Source organism: Thermobia domestica, chromosome 16 (genome assembly GCF_964235325.1).
Source record: "Thermobia domestica chromosome 16, izTheDome1.hap1.1, whole genome shotgun sequence".
NCBI lineage: Eukaryota > Metazoa > Arthropoda > Insecta > Zygentoma > Lepismatidae > Thermobia > Thermobia domestica.
In genome coordinates, this window is record NC_137469.1 from 149,658,927 (window position 1) to 149,678,821 (window position 19,895).

Below are 19,895 nucleotides of genomic sequence, written 5' to 3' on the forward strand. Positions count from 1 at the left end.
TAAAAAAGACGGACTATTGTGTTGTGTGTCTGAACTGAAACCCAAAAATTATACCTCAAGTTCGACAAAATACAACAAATTATGTTATTAACATTTTAAAATAATGTAGTTGATGCATTATAGTAAGATTAGTTTTGAAAATGCATCTTGAAAATACGAACGTGTGAAAGCATAGGATAAATGGCGTGCTTTACAAATGTGTGCATTCAAATCCATGGAAAATATTAATGTACATGGAGGATTCAGCCACTAGGAGAAGGAAATTGCAACTTCTCACCATGGAATAAGTGGATTGCTCCTACATCCTTTGATGATCGACTTCAATCCCGCTATTATTTACGCGACTCGGACAGTGCGAAAAAATACACGCGCCCGCATTTCGACCGTTTACATTGGGCCTCTAATTAAATACCTATATACATACCATACATGATTGTAGTACAAAATAATGTTGTGATTATTAGTGAAAATGGTATAATAAATCATTAATACCAGTATCAGTTAATCTTTCCTTCGTTTTTGTGAAGTAAATCTGTACGGAAAAGATCAATTAGGTTAAAATCAATGAATGATGTGTATGGTGCTATCAATGAATGATGTGTATGGTGCTATTAATGTGTTTAATATGTGATTAATTAAATATTTATTATCGGGATATATTGCGATATCTTATTAACTAAATAAGATCTCAGGTAAGACTTGATTTCAGTTATGTAAACTTTACGTTAATTTGTGTGTTGTGGAATTGATTTAGTACGGTACAACTTTGCACTTGCTCTTTGGACAACCACTGTGTGGTGAAGTTATTCATATTTTCATTTTGTATATTCGTCCACAGGTTATAAGAGACATGTTTATTGTCCGAACCAAGTCTATTTGAGACGATAGATAATTGAAAGTTAATGTACAGCCGTAACTGCGCCCGTGGTCCCGTCAGTCACGGTGGGTACATGGAGAAAGACCTTACTTTCTTCTTTTCTCTATACTCCCGCTCTGAAATATAGTGGTTCGACTCCCAGCTTATTTAGAATAATTTGCCACCGAACCCGAACTACCGTCGTATCTTGGCTCTTCCCTCCCATGAACAGAGACCATACCGTCATATGTTCTGTGCACTTATACATAGCAATTGCCGTAGATTTAGATTTGGGTGTTCATTCACTTATCAGTATTGTGTATATTAGAAGTGACCGCAAAATGTGATTTTATGTATCGTCAGTATTGGTAAGTTGTCATTTAGAAAAAGAAACTAGGTTTTACATGGAATGTAGAAATTACTTTTGGTATATTTCATCTTTATAGAGTATAAGAAGTTTCGGTTAAAAAGAAAAATGTAGGCAATTGGATTCTAATCAATATTATGATCATTAATGTGTATGCCTTAGTCCGAAATTTTCATATCAAAATGCTACCCTCCTTCATGTAATAACTACCTCCTCAGCAGACATTTCGCATCCAAATATCCAGAGCAAATCATCCAGATCTCCTTCTTGCACGGTCTCGTCCAATGAGGCTCCAACCTAGAAATTAAATGAATCCACTTAAAAAATATATTAACAGTAAACTAATCTTGTATTAAAAGAAGTTCTAAATTAAAACGCTTATTTTGTACTAGCGTTTTTTCACATATAAAAGATGAAAATATTACAATAAGCAGAGACAGAATATTGCAGCAAATTGGTCAAGTAATATGAATATTTGTTTGAACACACGTGAATACCAATTTGTTTAGATTAGTTAATTAGCATATTAAGGTATATACACATCTTTTCAGGCTTTTAATAAAAAGAAGCGATGGAACGGTCGTTATATGATTTGTTTACCTTCTTTTGATTTACAGACCTCTTCTATTTCCTCCGGAGCTAAAAAGGTGTCAATCTCTTAATACTGCTGTAGAATATTTGATATATTGAAGTGAATAATCAACATTTAAGTAAAATTGAGAAAAAATAAATAATATTTAAATAATAATAGTAATAGATAATAATATAAAAACAACAGAAAATACATTTTTCTCGGACCAGACGCTGCCCAAGAAAACTTGCCACTTTGGCCAATGCTCCATGTGAAAATATGACCCTTCGTTCAATAAGTAAATATTGCAAAAGTTTACATGAACTGCACTGAACATTTTTGAATGCTAATTTAAATTTCTCTAGATTTTATTGCTATGATATTTTAAACACCAATTTAAGAACACGCAAATTATAAAGTGTTGAAACTTTATTAAGAATTTTATTTAACTTCCTCCATTGCATAAATTGAAAGATTTAATATCTCATAGACAAAACTCCCCCGAGATTAATATTAACCACTCACAAAATGTAACTATCTTATCCAGTCAATTTAACCTTGTCTGTCTAGAGTATCTCTCGGAAGTTTCCGAACCAGAAATATAAGGAAAGAAAAACATACAAGCAGATAGACTACAGAACAGTTAAACTACAGACAGTTAAACTACAGAAGCAACCAGGATGAAACAAAGTGTGTCTAAGAATATTAAACAGAACTCACTATGAGCAAAAGAATATGTTATTGGAGAGAGATATAATAGAAAATTACTAAATATCTACATAGCTTTAGAGGCGAAAGTACTTTGTTAGTTAAGCCAAAAGTTATTTCGTATTATGCTTTGAAAATACCTTACGAGTAGTTATTCCAAACTCTAAAAGGAGTTTACATAATTTCGAAACAGATTTAGAGAGTTCCTCTGAAAGTGTACCATACTCCAAGTTGTAGATTTCAATGGATATATATAATGAAGTTATGACAGCTTCGAGAAAAGTGAACCCGCATGACGGTAAAATTTTGAAGTAAATTAAAACAACTTTAAATGTATACAAGCAATCTAAGAAAGTTTGCTATCATTATAATACTATAGAGACTATCGAAAAGAATCGTCACCAATGCTGTAAACTATGCAGTGTTTTCAAATTGCACCACATGTTAATATTATGTAAGAAGATTGCATAATCGGGTATTATATATATGTGTATTGTATTGTATTGTAATATACCACGTGTTTGTGTTTATAAACCCCCAACATTTGATTACAAAACATTCTAAAACAATAGTTCTATCTATAAACAACCACCACGTGCACTTTACGATGGAGTACTACACCTCACGTTGGAGTACTAAAGTTGCAGACGGAGACTACAGCGACATCACAGATCACGTAACGACGAGGAAACAGCAGCATCACCGCCTCACTTGGACTGCTATATAACAAAGAGGATTCCATCGATAGCCATCAGTTTCGACTGGTCTAATTCTCTTTCTATACTTGCAGTGGAGTCTACGAAGTACCTATCCCAATCCAAAGACTTAGCTTGCAGTTGAACTTTGTGGGAAATTACCTCTCTTTCTGGTTGCAGTGGAGCAGAGAGTGTCCTGCACCTCCTCACGTAGTTCGCTATTGAGGGATCTTTCCCAAGATAGTCTAGTTGAAGGGACGCTATTAGAGAATTTACATTATTGAACTATACTTGTAGAATAGTGGATTTTATAATAGAAACCAGTAGTGGAAAACGATTCCGGACTACAATTTACTCTACCAGGCTCTACCTATTCCTTCACAGGAAGAACGTTACAATAATATTATATATATATATATATATATATATATATATATATATATATATATATATATATATATATATATATATATATGTGTGTGTGTGTGTGTGTGTGTGTGTGTGTGTCTAATAGTAGTAGTGTTTTGTTTGATGGTTACAGTTCTGATGCATAGATGGCAACGAGAAAAAAGTTTCTGACGACAGTGTTCCAAAGAGCATCCTAATCTCAGGTGAAAAATATGTACACTGACTTATTGTTAGCATATATGTTTCATAATTTTGTAAAGACTATCAAATACGAAATAGTTTCCAAAATAAAACATGTTTCTCATATTTTTGAAATACATCACGCACACAAACCATAAATATCACAATGAATTTTAAAAAATCAAAAAGATGCAGGCCAGCAAGAGAGATTAGAGTGAAAATCACTAAAATGAGTATCGTTTATCAGTTCTCAATATAGTCTTGTGGTTAACGCACCTGATTCCCACGTGGCAGATTATGGTTTCTATCTTACAGATCATCATCATAGGTATTCTGCCTTTATTGGCAGGTCGCTTGCCGCAGCTGAGAAGCTTCCATGCTCCACGGTCCTCCGCTAACCTTTTCGTCTCCGCGTATGATCTTTCTGTTTTTATATCATCCATTAATTGTAGTCTCCTTCGCCCTCTCCCTCTCTTTCCCGACACCATACCCTCTAGGACGTCCCTCATGATACAATCTCTTCTTAGGCAATGTCCCAACCAGTTTTTCTTCCTCTTCCTAATAATATCTACAAGTGATCTTTTCTCACCCACCATTTCTAACACTCTCTCATTCGTTTTGCGCTCAACCCAACTAATTCTTTCCATTCTTCTCCATACCCGCATTTCGATTCGGTCGATTTTCATCACCTTTACGTAATGTCCACGTTTCCGCCCCATACAGCACAACACTCCACACGAAGCATTTTATGAGTCTTTTTCTCAACTCTTTCTTCAAGGTCCCACAAAACAGACTTTTCTTCCTCCTAAAGGCTTCTTTCGCCATTCCTATTCTTGCTTTTATTTCACGTTCGCATTTCATGTTATTACTAAGAATACCATCCAGATATCAAAAACTATTCACTTGTTCTATTTTCTCCCCTCCTACTTTTATATTTGACACAGACCCCTTCGTTCCAATCACCATGGCTTTTGTCTTTCTAACATTTATTTTCATCCCATATTCTTCAAAGCCCTTTCTCATTTTTTCTAACATTTTATTGATTTTCTTTTCAGATTCTGCAACAAGCGCCATATCATCTGCAAATCTTATGCATCTAATCATTCTATCTCCTACCAAAATACCATCATCATCATGTAAACTCTTTTTCACTATCTCTTCTAGATAGACATTAAATAGTGTTGGCGAGAGGCAGCATCCTTGTCGAACTCCCCTTCCAATTGCACTCTCTTCCGTCAGTTCTTCCCCTATCCTAACACTTACTTGTTGGTTCATGTATAAGTTTCTTATAAGTCTTCTATCTTTCCATTCCAACCCTATCTTCGTTAGAACTTCCAACAACAATTCCCAATTCATGCGGTCAAAAGCCTTTTCTAGATCAATAAATATAACATATACCTCTTTCCCTTTTTCTATAAATCTTTCACCGATCGCCCTTAATAATCCAATTGCATCTCTTGTGCCCTTGCCTCTTCTGAACCCGAACTGCTCCTCCTCAACTTCTTTATTTGTTCTTTCATATAACCTTCTGTTCAGTATTCGGAGCAGAATTTTAGCTGCATGAGATATGAGACTAATAGTTCTATAATCCTCACATCTCATATAATCTTACAGACAGCTATTATTATTATTATTATTATTATTATTATTTTCTTTTGCCATTGGGGAAAAATATTAAAGAATAGAAGATAAACTTCATGCGGATGCGAAACAGCGTCAAATGCTAACATTACACAAATAATGTTAAATGAAAGTAATAACTTTGTTAAGTTGTTTTGTAAATGGAGGTATAACTCAAGTAACTTCTGAACAAGGCACAAAACAAAATACGGTACCTTTCCAGAGCAAGAACTATTAGAATGATCAAATAGTAAAGAGAACAATATCCAGAAACGTTGCGTAGGTCAAATAATGAAGCAATTCATTAGTGGGAAATAGAGTAAGTGACTGAAAAGAAAAAGCATATTCCACTAAAGCAATCACTTTCTTTTACGTTGGTAAGTTTTATACTTTCTTTCTTTGGTGGTAACTTAGTAAATAATGCGCTGTAATACATTTGATATCATATTAACAACACATCTAATAGGTATCAGTAGGATTCTCAATGAGTTTCAGTTTTTAATAGATTTTGTTCCAAATCTCTTCATTTCACTCTCCAGTTCAGTTCATGAGTCAAGAAGGAGCTTTTAAGCTTTCTATTGATACTGCAAATGAAGGAGACATGCCACAATATCATCAATTCGTTCATTCGTTTTCCGGATGTGATACAAACAAGCATTATGTTTTCAAATTTTGCTTCTGGCTACTTAATTTTCTTTGTTACAATGTATTCGAATATTAAAGTTGGTTCCTTTAGAAAACACAAGAAGCGTGATCATGTGACGGTAAATATGTTCATAATCCGTAGCAACACTGCGAATTTTAAGAATAATCTGAAGAAATGCTTGTTTCAGTCTGGATTCTTAATCGGAATGAATCGGATGGGAATACTTTGCAAACGTAATTTATATCCCGATAACATTGTGTTTTTAATCTACATATTTTTCTACTCAAAGTAAAGACAGCTCTTTTGAGAACTACCTTAATCGGAAACGATATTTTTAATATATGGATCAATGCTGTAGCACTGTCCAGCAAAACCATTAAGAGGGAGGGAGGGGCCATTTATCTTGATACTCTTGTAATCTTGAAAGTAATGACGAAAAGGAGCTGACATTTTGTACTATGCCTACACTAGCAGTGGAACGTTGTTTGGTATACTCTATGGTTCAAAAGGTTCAAGGTATTTTCCTTCCTTCTCTTCGGAAGTTTGGTTCCTGAAAAAAAAAAAATGAAAAAAAAATGTACTGCTCTTTTTTCATTTAACGTTTTCCAGTTTCTTTTTCCACCAAAATTCAAGAAGTTCTTTTTTTTTTTCATTTCTTTCTCACTTAGTTCCTTTCCATTTACATTAAAGCCTAGCCTCCAAGCTAATTTAACCAAATTCCCTTCCTTTTTCATGTCATCGTTCCATTTCCATGTTTCCCTTATTTTTAGGGTTTCTTCACATTTTAACAATAAGTGTTCTAGTGTGTCATCATCTTTGAAACATAGTTGACACTTTTCGTTTACTTCTTTAAATTTTTTCAAGGCTCCCTGACCTGGCTTTGGAAAGTAAAATGCTTCGTAAATCATTGTCCATATAATTTATTTTCTCATAACGCTTTTTATGTGTATATTCCTTTCAAACTGCTCTTCTTGACAACTTCTTCATACCACTTTTCCTGTGCTTTTTCTTTAATTGTTTTTTCTGTGATTTTTCCCAATTTTTATAATTTTCTTCTCTGTACCAGCGGGTAGTTTGATCATATTTTCTTTCTAATTTCCTAACTCTCCTAAACCATTTGTGTTCTTCCCTTTTCTCATATGTTTAGTGGCCTCATGCGCAACTTTTACTAATCTTGTTTCTTCCATAAATTTTAATCTTCCAAGATACTTTATTTTACTCATAACCTCTCTTTTTTCAAAATCACTCCATCCCATCTCTCCTGTTATTGTTACATTTGCACTTAATTTATTTGCTCCTAGGACAAACCTTCCTATTTGATTTTGTGCTTGTAAAATACTCCTATTTTTTTCCGTTAAAGTTATCACTTCATTTGCATATGTTAGCGCCGGTACTGCTACTTGTTTCCATAGTATTCTTGACACCTCATATCTATTGTATGACCACACTGCTTTATTTTTTATAATTGCTGTATATTTTTGCAGTTTATTTTTCAGTTTTTTCTATGTTCAAGTAAGTATTGTTCTCCTTCTTCAAGTGTAATTTCTAAAAATTTATTTTTTCAGTCCTGCTTATTACTATGTTTCCTGCTTGTATATTTTAATCCTCTATGTCTCCACTAAAAACCATGAACTTGGTTTTTTCTTCATTTATTTTTAAACCAATTTCTTCTCCTTTCCTAACTACTGTTTCTAACATTTCCTTATTATCTTCAATATTAGTACTCATCAATGCTACATCGTCTGCAAATAGAGTGCCAGGGATTTTTCTTACTTTTTCTTTTCCTTTCTATCTTAATTCTAACCCTCTGTTTTGATCAATGCTTCTTCCATTTCGTGTACGTATATCAGGAATAGAACTGGTGATAGAGGACACCCTTGTTTTATACCTTTGTTACTGTCTATCCACTTTGATTTTATGTTTCCCACTTCATATCTGTATTGGTTATCCTTATATAGTTCCTTAAGAAGCATAATAAATTTCTTTGATATTCCTATGTTTTCCATTACTTCCCATAATATCTTTCTCTTGACTGTATCATACGCCTTTTCAATATCAATAAATGTTAGTATGAAATCATCTTTTCTTTCTCTGCATATTTCTATCAGTTGTGTTATAATGTAGATGTTATCTGTTGTTGTTCTATCTGTTCTGAACTCATTTTGTACCTCGGTTAATATTTTGTTTTTCACTAACCAGTTCATTAATCTGTCTCTTAGAATAATTGCAAAGAACTTATATACGCAGCTGGTAATAGCTATTGGTCTATAATTTTTTATGTCATGTTTATCTCTTCCTTTTCCTTTATATATTAACTTAATCTTTGTTTGCTTCCAAGTTGGAGGAATGTATCTTAATTCAAGTATATTCCTCATAACATTCTTTAAACTTTCCAAAGATTTATTATCTAAGTTTATTAATATCTTATTTGACCTCGTCTGTTCCTCTTGCTTTTCCTCTTAGCTTTTCCCTACCCTTCTCTATTTCTATATTTTCAATATCATATGTTAATTCCTGACTTTCTTCTTCTGCACTCTTATTACTTATTTTTGCTAATTTATTTGTTTCATTTTTCCGTTCTTCATAATTTTGCTTCATTATCCAATCTGTTAAGTACGCCACAATTTTCGTCCTGTCCTTCAGCATTTGTCCCTTTTCATTTCTAAGAACGATTTCTTTTTCTGTTTCGTTTTGTTTTTGTCTGATATATCTCCAAAATCTTTTCCCTGCTTCTCTCCCTCCTGACTTAATTTCTCCTGCTATTTCTTCATTGAAATTTCTTATTTCTTTCATTGTAGCTATGTGTGCATCTTTCTTGCTATTTATATATTCGTTCCATGCTTGAATTATTACCTCTTTCCCAATTTCTCCTTTCCTGAATTTCTTTAGTATTAATCTATGGGTTTAGCTTTTTTCTTTTCTTATATTAATTTTTGTTTCTGTATCTTTGGCCCAATTGAACTTACTACTTTCTCTATAACCTTTCTTGCCTTCCTTTGCATTTGTAACTTCAGCTGCAGCACTTTCAATTTTTGTTGCTAAAGATTCATAGCTTTGTTCATTTATGTATTCTTTCTTTATATTTCTTTATATCTTCATCTTTTTCCAGTCTTCTAATAGTAGGTTTGTTTTGATCTCTCATTTATTTATTTACTTATTTATATATTTATTTATTTTTTTTATTTTTGGTAATTTCTCTTGCCCTCCTGATCAAGTAGCTCCATTTTTAGTAATCTATGATCACTTCCTACACTGTAAATACCCTCTTCATCAACATCAAATTCTTTAACCATTTTCCTGCTTTTTTCACTAACAAGAAAGTAATCAATAGTAGTAGCCATCTCTCTTTTGAAGTATGCCTTCTAACTGGTGTTTGTCTTATATTCAATATTTCTAAATTAAAATCCTCTACTAGTGGGTATAAAAGTTGCCCATTTTTGTTTACTTCTTCCGTTTCTATCAAATGCGCATTTAAATCTCCTCCTATCATATAATCTACATTTTCTTTTCTTATTTCATTTAAATCTTCATTTACACAATTATATATTTCCGTGTTCCACTCTAGATTTTTTTCAGTTCTCCAATATATTACACCTACATAAAATTCCTTTTTTTCCCATCTTTACCTTTATCCATAAGTGATCATTTACGTCTTTGGTTTTGCATCTAAATTTGTTTTCTATGATACTTATATTTTTATTTATTAGAACTCCAACTCCTCCTCCTTTAATTTCTCCAGTCTTTCTATTTCTTTCTTCCCACATGTACTTAATATCTAAGGGTGGGGCAATTTCATCCCTCATGTTTGTTGCTGTAATTAGCATTATGTTTATATTTAATTCCTCCATATTATCAATAATTTCCTTCCATTTCTGTATTTGATTTCCCTCTTCCTGAATATTTAAACAACCTAATTTTATGATATTTACAGAACTATTTTTATTTACTTTTTCATTTCTGGCAACCTTACTCCATCTTGCTTTCCCTTCTAGTCAGTAATTCCGATCCATAATTCTTATTTCAATGATTTTTTCGCATTCTTCCTAGATTTGTTGTTCTAAGAAACACCCTCATCTCCAGTTAAGGTGTATTCCATCATTTGCTGCTTCATATTTGGTTAGTCTTCTATTTGCATCTACATAAACCGTTTCAACTGTTTACAGACCCAATTTATGCCATCATTCAGCTTTTCTATAGTATCCTCATAAACATCATTTCTATATATTAATCTATTTACTACCCATTTACTTTCAGGATATAGTTTCTTACCTTTTTCTAGGAACTCCCACATTTCTTGGATTAGGTGCTTTCCGTTTCTTTTTCCTATATTATTTGTTCCTACGTGCACTACAATTACTTTTGGATTTTTATATTCTTTTTTATTTTTCTCTAACATTTTCCCTAATTCATTTATTCTAATTCCTGGAAAAACCTGGGTCTTTACTCCATATTTTTCGCAGAATTTCGTTGCACCTTTTAACATTGAATCTATTACTAATACATCTCCTTCCTGTAAGATATTTTTAATATTTGGATTTTGTTGCTTATTTCCTATATTTGTACTTGATCTTTATCCTCTTTTTACTATTCTCCAGTGTCTTTCTTCTTGTTCACTTACTGCCTGTTCTCTCTCATTTTGTGTAACTTGCTGTTTTTCTTCCCTGGTTTTTTCTTCACTTACATTTTCACATCCTTCGGAGCTTCTTTATTTGTGGCTTCTTGGAAATTTTGTTTCTTGCTTTTTGGCTTTGGCACCTCCTTTGCTCGATTCTTCATTTCTGTTTTGTCTTGTTTCTTATCCTCTATCGTCTCTGAATTATTATCTTCTAAGTTCATACCTGTGTTTGTTTTACTGGTTTCTTCTCCGCACGTACATGCTTTTTCTTGTATTACTTTCTTCAGTTCGTCTATTTCTGTCTGAAGTTGCTGTATTACAGTTGATAGGTTTTGTAAGTCTTCTGTTTTACTATATTTCCCCTTTTTTAAGTCTATCCATTCCCGTCTGCAGTTTTCACAGCTCCAAAAGCCTTCTATCTCATTTTCCTCTATTTTACGTTTTACTTTCTTCATTTTTATGTCTCTACTTTCTGTTTCTTCAGCTGTTATTCCTATACAAAGTAGGTGAAACCAATTACCACACAGATCACAAGCAACCATTTTCTCTCCACTGTCCTTTCCTTTGTATTTACATTTTTGAAAACAAAAGGTATTTTTACTTTTATCCATATTTATTTTTAAATTTATACTTAAAATATGGTAACGCTTTTCACAATTTCTGTTATTCAGAAAAGAAAAAAATCATGCACTATTTATCTACTAAAGTATTAAGTTTCTAAGATATATTATTAGCTATATCAGCAAGTATTAACTACACCCGATGCACATGCACGAAAGTATTAACTGCACCCGATTAATCAATCAGATTAAATTCTACAGATATGTACTCGTTGAAGGAAACATAGCGGAGATTCAGATCCATGGTTTTTCAGATGCTTCTCAAAAAGCATATGGAGCTTGCATTTATATGCGATCGATCAATCAGCAAGGACAAGTATCAATTATTATGTGCTAAATCACGTGTGGCTCCAGTCAAGAAAATTACTCTCCCACGTCTGGAGTTATGCGCAGCAGTTGTTTTGGCAAAATTAGTTCACAAGATTTTACCAATTTTAAAATTGAGCATAAGTAGCGTCCATTTACTACTCCGAAATCGTGTTAGCATGGTTAGCTTCTCCGTGTAACAAATGGAAACCTTTCGTGGGCAACAGAGTAGCTCAAATTCAAGACTTAACTGACGTTAGCTGTTGGAAACATGTAACTTCTTCAGACAACCCTGGAGATTTGATTTCAAGAGGAATAGATGCAGTTTTCATAAAGGACAGTTCATTATGGTGGCACGGTTCACAATGGCTTTCTAGTTTAGAATCTAATTGGTCAGTGACAAGTAAGGATTCATTGCAACCAGATCAAGTTCCAGAGAGTAAGGGAACCATAACATTGACAGTCACTTTAGACAATTGGTGCAATGGAACCATAACAAGATTCTCAAAATTGTCAAGGTTAGTTAGGACAATAGCATATTGTAGACGTTTTGTTGATAACATCAGACACAAGCAAAACAAACTAACAGAAGGTCTTTCAGTACAAGAACTCCACACAGCGCTCTATGTTTGCATCAAATGGACACAAGAAATTGGATTTCACAGCGAATTACAGAATCTTCGTAATGGAAACATTGTTCCGTCAAGAAGTAAACTGAACAATTTACATCCATTTTTAGATAGTGAAGGCATGATCCGAGTTGGAGGAAGATTGGAGAATAGTCAGCTTCCGTTTGACGCCAAACAAAATAGTTCTGCCTTGAAATCAACACTTAACAAAACTTATAGTTGAAGCAGAACACTTAAGATTACTTCATGCTGGACCCCAATTATTAATATCATCACTACGCCAGAAATATTGGATCATTAGGTGCAAACAGGTAGTAAAACAAGTGATCCATCATTGCTTCACGTGTTCCAAGTTAAAGGCCAGTGGTTCAAAACAACTTATGGGACACTTGCCAGCAGCTCGTGTGCAGCAAGCCAGACCATTCCTAAACGTAGGCGTGGACTACGCTGGAGCGTTTTACATAAAATCAGGAGCAGTTAGAAATAGATCTGTACGTAAGGCATACGTTGCGTTATTTGTTTGTTTATCCACCAAGGCAATACATCTGGAATTGGTAACAGATCTTAGTGCGCAGTCATTCATAGCAGCTTTACGCAGATTCATAGCCAGACGAGGAAGATGTATCAATATATACAGCGACATTGGCACACATTTCGTTGGAGCCAACAACGAATTGAAAGAATTGTATCAGCTGTTTTCATCAGATCCTTTTAGTTCTTAAGTTCATGATTTTACATCGACCGAAGGAATTCAGTGGCACTTCATACCACCAAATTCGCCGCATTTTGAAGGACTATGGGAAGCCGGTATAAAATCAATGAAATACCATCTAGTTCGTATTACAAAAGATGCAGTGTTAACATATGAAGAGTTTGCAACATTACTCACACAGATTGAGGCCTGTCTCAACTCTCGGCCACTTACAGTGCTACCAAGTGAGCCTAACGACATCAGTGTTCTCACCTCTGGACATTTTTTAATTGGAGAAGCACCTACAGCTTTACCAGAGCCTAACCTCACCGATCTACCACACAACCGCTTATCTCGTTGGCAGAAGATACAACAACTAAAACAACACATTTGGAAGAGATGGTCCCGAGATTATTTACATGGTCTTCAACAACGCTCTAAGACAACTTCACCTCAACACAATCTCAAGGTGGGAGATGTAGCTTTGCTGATTGAAGACAACGTTCCTGCATTGCAGTGGAAATTGGGCATCATTGAAAAAGTGCTCCCAGGAAAGGATTTCTTAGTTCGTGTAGTGACGGTTCGTACTACAACTGGAACATATAAACGTTCCATCAAGAAACTAGTTGCATTACCATATAACAAGGATTAGAATTGAGATTTGGGTAATAAAAAATAAGTACAGTTGTAACATTGCTTCAAGTCTTGTGTTTGTTTCGTTTTTCATATGTATCATTTTGTTTTATTTGGTCAGACCTTAGCTGACCAACAGGGGGAGTATGTTTGGGATTATTTGTGTATTTAACAGCGTTTGTGTGTGTGTGTCTTTAGCTGGCAACAGTGTTCAAGTTGCTTAACGCTTTTCTATTGTTTTGTGAACAGTGTGAGTGTGGAGGCAAGAACATGTAGTTTTGGTGGACCATATATCATGGTCGAACATCATACAATATAGCACAAACAATAAGCCATCGAATCACAATCATTTACAACTAAAGACCTTGTGAATATGTTTATTCTCGTGTATTATTTTGTGTGTGTAAACTGAAGCTGTAATCATTAAATACAGCGAATTTATATTTGGTTACATTCATGTGGTGTACGAATTAAGCCTTACAGTCCACTAGTATGAATATTGTTTTTAGCATTGTCATTGTACTTTAGTGAAGTTACAAATATATACATTCAAATTGTACAACATCTATCTGCCGTTTAAGTTTCGAATGAACATTAGGCACACATGACAACAGTTTGATTAACGGAAGTTTTACTGTTATCTAGCATTAGCTGACTACCCTTTTCTTTAACAGTAGAAGAGCTAACGACAATTGAATCTTGTACAACTTTTGGCACCCTTGTTTTACATTTGCACGAATAAAATTTTCAATTGGTTCTCTAATCTTTACTTGAACTACTTTATATTCATCGATGCATATATTCTCAATCTGCTCACACTCAAAATCAACATTTTTAATTTCACCCTGTTTCACTTTAATGACTGACGCGTGTGTGAGTATGGATACGTTGACTTATTGCTCTACACACTGTTTTGGCTCTATTTTCACTATTGACTTTTCAAATCCTGGAATTTCAACCCTAAGTGGAAGCAAATACTCACATTTAACGTACTCTGCGGTCTGCGGAACGTAATTTCTCTTTGACTCTACATTTTCATTTACCCTTGTTCCCAATCCTTTTAAATTTTTACTATTTAATATGTCTACAGAACTGTTTTCCTGCCCTACAATTTTACTGTCATTTACATTACATGGGTTATTATTCACTGTGACTAGAGCTTAAACTTTCATTGCTACTCTTGGCGTGAACTCCTAAGTGCATTTGGTAAATTTTCCGGGCTAATTGATCCTTCGCTTTACGACCTACTTCGGATTTTTCCAATTATACTTGTTATTTATCTTCAATGTAGCCTAACGAAACAGGTCTCTGCTTATAAATATATTTTTTCCTATTTTTCGGAAATTTTCAGTTTTACTGATTTTAAACATTTTTGACCAATTTCATTTTCGATTTTCTTTTTATATTCAAGATTTCGGTTAAAAACACTTTCTGGAAGTGCTCGTATAGCTTTTCTCCGATACATACAAGTTTCATTTTGAATACCTAATGAATTCAGGACACCGTCTAATAATAAACCTTGTTTTTTCCACTTAAACAAATTCTCTGCTATTAAATATTTCGTTTCTTTCCGAATTTCTTGCATTTCTCGGAACACCTTTCTGCATTTACTACTCTTTCCAAATTTAGCGACATTTTGAGCTAAATTATCACATTTCAAAATATTTATCTAAAAATTTTAAAATTTTATACCAAGAATACTGCAATGGCAACGAGTCACTTATGTTTCACAATCACCTCTCGAGATTATTAATCATCAATTTTAAAATTGACAGTTCGGAGAATTCTGTCCCTGTTCGGCCGCCATTTTTATAACTCGAATGGTTGGGTTTCGCGTTATTTTCTACGGTCGACAGGGTTCGTTCCAGTTTGGAATGCTAATTCTTTAATGATAACGGGGTTTTGTTCCTGATTGGTGCGCTAATTCTTTAAGTGCTTAGTTGTTACAGCCTGTTGTTCGAACGTTAATTCTTAGGTTAGATGTGGTTACCATAAAGTATTAACCAGATTAAACAAAGATTGTACCTTGTACTATAATTACTTACCACAGATGGTCTACTTAAACTAAATCTATGCATGCTACATATAGAATTCAGGATTTGAACCACTGCGCTATTGGATGATTAATGTCTTCAATTACGTGATTTCGAAAGAAACAGTTTACAAAAACATTAATATAAAAAAGAAATATTTACTTAATCATTATTTCAGCACACATATGTAATGATTTCGCCCAAAGAATATTTATTCAAATGATATTCTGTTTTGATTCAATCAAATATTTAAAACGTATAAAGAATTGAAATGTATTTATTTTTCACAAGCTTCAATTTAAATACTTATTGCTACGTAATAAAATACTTAAGTATCCATATTTCAATACACAATCACGTTTCCTAATATTGGAATTGTTATTCCTTTAATAGCCCATATTTTGGATGATTATGATAAAAAATATTAATAGCAAAGTGATAATATTTTGTCGAAGTTCCAGCTTATCTATCACTGATACATATAGCACTAACACGCCAAATATTTGATTTTATTTTTACTCATCACTTCACTGCTTTGCACACTCAAATAAGTTATTGGGACAATTGGGGGATTCATGATGAAAATATTTTCTTCATAGATGAATACTCGGATACAGCACTGTTCAATTAAAGATGACGCAATGAAAATTTTCCTCCCATTCTACATCATCTTGTGACAATATGGTTGGATGTTTGTAGAGTCAAGTTGTTGGTATTAACTTTCACTATTCTGATATAATTATTCCATGGTTATGTTTGCAGTTTAATTTCATGACATTTATACGTAATATTTTATTAAATAAAACAGCAGATGCACACTAATAATTCATTCTTTCGATTGATGCCTGCGAGCTTATTCAAAAACGTCCTTTTATGCCATACTTTGGCTAGCGCGCACTGTGTTTCTCGCGGGCTAACAATCGTCACTTTTAGTATTCTTACGCCAATGCATAATGTTGATTCATATTAAATTATAAGTAAGCATTATCAATGTGTACTATACAGGCATATTCCAGTTTAATTACAATTTTCCGTTTATTTAAGAAATTTTTACCATATAAAATCTTTAGTTCACTTCAGATGATAATTGCTTCTTAGGAACTATTTTTTATTCTTACTCACATCACCACACTGCGTTTGTTTTCGGGTGTGACACAACAATGCCTACCTAATTCTCTCTAATGGGTGCTACGAAGAAGAGTGCTGCTAACGAAAATTTTCCGTTGCAATTCAGGAGCCTCATTTCATATGAGATGCGAATTTCGGGAATATAATAAACGACAAAAAGTAAGGGGGGCATCCACTTACTTTATCACTAATAGCGTAGATAGTCTTTTTTTTAAATTACTGCTGTAGCCTATTTGTCAGCACATTCATCCCCCGACATGATGTAGATAGAAGAGACAGAAAGAGATACGCCATCTGTAAGATTATGTGATTCACTAAGGAATTATAGGAATTAGAATACCCAAGTTAAAACACAAGAGAGCGAAAGGGAGATCTAGAAATCGGAACTTTCAGGAACGCTCTAGAGAGCTGAAAGTTAAAAATTGCAAAAAGAATTACGTAATGTGTATTTCTTTTCTTATATTCTAGTATACTTATTTCAGTATACAAACATCTCTATCAAGGATTACGAAATAAAGTGAATAGTAAAAAATTTCTCTTTCAAGAATTAAATCAGAAAATCTTCTCTATCTTAGTTCTGAACTCACGACCTTTGAATTCGAAAGCTAAGGCTCTACCGACTGTGCTAAGAACTACTTTAATAATAGGAGTCTAACGATGCTTTTCATTATTTTCTTAAATCAAAAGAAATTGAAAATTCATAATTTTTACGTTGTCAGATAAATCTCTTAGTAGCTAAGTTACAAAATGTGAAGAAAAATAATTTTTCGTTGTTTGTAATCATGACGATTTAAGTATCCGGTTCTCACTTAATATTTAGCAATATCTAATTAAAAATTTCTGCTTACCTGACCATCTGCATAATACCGTAGGTTAATCTCTTTAGAATTGGCACGCTGTTGAATTTCTTCTTGACTTAATACTGGCTTTATTTTGATCGTATCAAAGAACAGTGGATTGCAAACTTCACTGCCAGCGTGTCGTATACCTACAATCATCATAATAGCATATATTATGATGTATTTTCATTTATACTGGATTATACAATGCCCCTAAAGATGACAAGCTCATAAATAAAATTATACCATCCACCATGAATAAGGTAGTGCTTAATAAATAATTCAGACAATTGAAAAGATCCTTGCTCTGGATTTTACTTCTTTATTATTCAGCTACTATGTAAATTTACACTTCTCATGGCCGCGTCCTTGTCCTTGAATTAAAATTTTTGCAGGTAATCTCGGAAACTATGACAGTTAGATAAGTACATTTGTGACTATTAGGGAGTTGATGAAGATCAGGAACAAAGCCTAAATGTGGCACTAATTTAACTCCACATTTAAACTTTTTCTCTGAATTTTAAAGTAAAAAAATAACTTTGCTATAGTGGAATGCTTTCTAACATACTACAATGCGAAACTAGTGTAATTCTTAGTTACCATGTCACACTTATATGGTTTGATTACTCCTATAAATTACACAGGGCTGCAAATTGAAAAAAAAAGTTCATGTTTTTTTATTAATAGGTGAACTTAATTCTTTGTTCCTAGCTGATTACGAATACTGAATTCGTTTTTCCCTGTCATGTACGGTTTTCTTACAAATCAATGTCAAAATTTGGGCCTTCTTCCGTATTCAATACTGCTTTATTATACCTTATTTCTTACCTTCTATCAGACTAAAGAGCTTATTATGCTAAATAACTGAACATGTTATGTTTAATGTGAATGTAAACAGGCAAAGAAAAGAATATAAGATCCTCTGCACATACAGATTACTACATATATACATATAATATGGAAATATATACGATGTAAAATGGAAATCAACACAATCATATAACATACTTATTTTTCACATCTTTTTAGCACGCTTTACCTATAAGCTTTCCTAATTTTCTTGTGGTTTTCTTCTGAAGTTTCTCTGTGCAACAGTAGTCAGCCATCATGCTAACACTCCAAAGTCCCTGATACCTTTTTTCCATATCCCTCATGTCTTGTTGGAACCGTTCGCCTTGTTCCTCACTTAATTCTCCGAGATTTGGAGGAAAGTACTAATCAAGATGAGAATGCGAAAGATGCAACTTGAGATTCATGTTGCAACCCAGTTCTTGAAATTTGACTAACATATTCTCAACAACTTCTCTGTAATCAGCACTTTTGTGGTTCCCCAGGAAGTTCACCACCTCGCTTTTAAATGTTATCCAAGCATCCCTTTCAGCATTAGTCATTGTTGACTCGAAGTTTTTATCCTTCATTAACTTCCTAATGTCTGGGCCAACGAAGACACCTTCTTTCACTTTGGTGCATGAAAGTGAAGGAAATTTGTTGCATATGAACTTGAAACTTTCGCCTTCCTTGTCGAGTGCCTTAACAAATTGTTTCATCAATCCTAATTTTATGTGAGGAGGAGGAAGTATAACTTTCTCAGGACTGCCTAAATTTTGTTGAATGATGTTTTTTGATCCCGCGTTCAGTGTTTTCCGTAATGGCCACTGTTTCCTTCTCCAGTGGCCATTTCGTGCCCTACTATCCCACTCGCAGATGTAACATGGTATTTTTGTATACCCACCTTGTTGCCCAAGTACAATGCTCAAAATCTTCAAATCTCCACACACCACCCAACCATGTACTTCGTATTTAATTTTATTAAGAATAAATCGCACATTGTCATATGTTTCTTTCAGTGACACAGAATGAGCAATAGGAACAAAGGGGAACTCATTTCCATTATGTAACAGAACAAATTTTAAACTTGTTTTATTCGAGTCAATGAATAACCTCCAATCACTAGAAAAGCAAGGGAAATTTAACTTGGTCAACAAACCAGACACATCATAACAAAACACGACAGAACCTTCTTTCGAGAAATACTGTACAAATTATTTTTCCCGATGTCTGTACCAGGAAAATGTTCCACAGCCAGCAAGTTATTTTCATTAAGTTTGGAACCAAGAAGTTCACCAGATTCTTTAGACAGATTTAGGTCTCTAACTAAATCATTGAGCTGGCGTTGAGTGAGAGGTATAGGATCACGAGATCCGCTAGGGGGGTTGTAAACTTGATCTTTTATTTCACCATTTTTCACTGAATCACTGTACGATTTAGGATCACTTACAAACTCAAGACTTGATGGAGGTGTCGGAACAGGCAAGTCTAGGCCGTGCAGCACAGGTCTCATTGCAGAGGG

General features: G+C 33.8%; 1 protein-coding gene across 3 annotated transcripts in view; it reads right to left on the reverse strand.

Annotated features, from left to right (window-relative positions):
• The window catches only part of LOC145673469 (glycine dehydrogenase (decarboxylating), mitochondrial), a 428,549-nt gene that overhangs the window by 205,472 nt on the left and 203,182 nt on the right, over positions 1 to 19,895 (reverse strand). For all 3 annotated transcript variants that reach the window (XM_081743192.1, XM_081743190.1, XM_081743191.1), the window contains exons 8-9: positions 17,555 to 17,694; positions 1,434 to 1,520 (exon numbers count right to left, since the gene is read on the reverse strand). In XM_081743192.1, the coding sequence (XP_081599318.1) occupies positions 1,434 to 1,520; positions 17,555 to 17,694 (227 nt within the window). The remainder of the gene's footprint in view (positions 1 to 1,433; positions 1,521 to 17,554; positions 17,695 to 19,895) is intronic.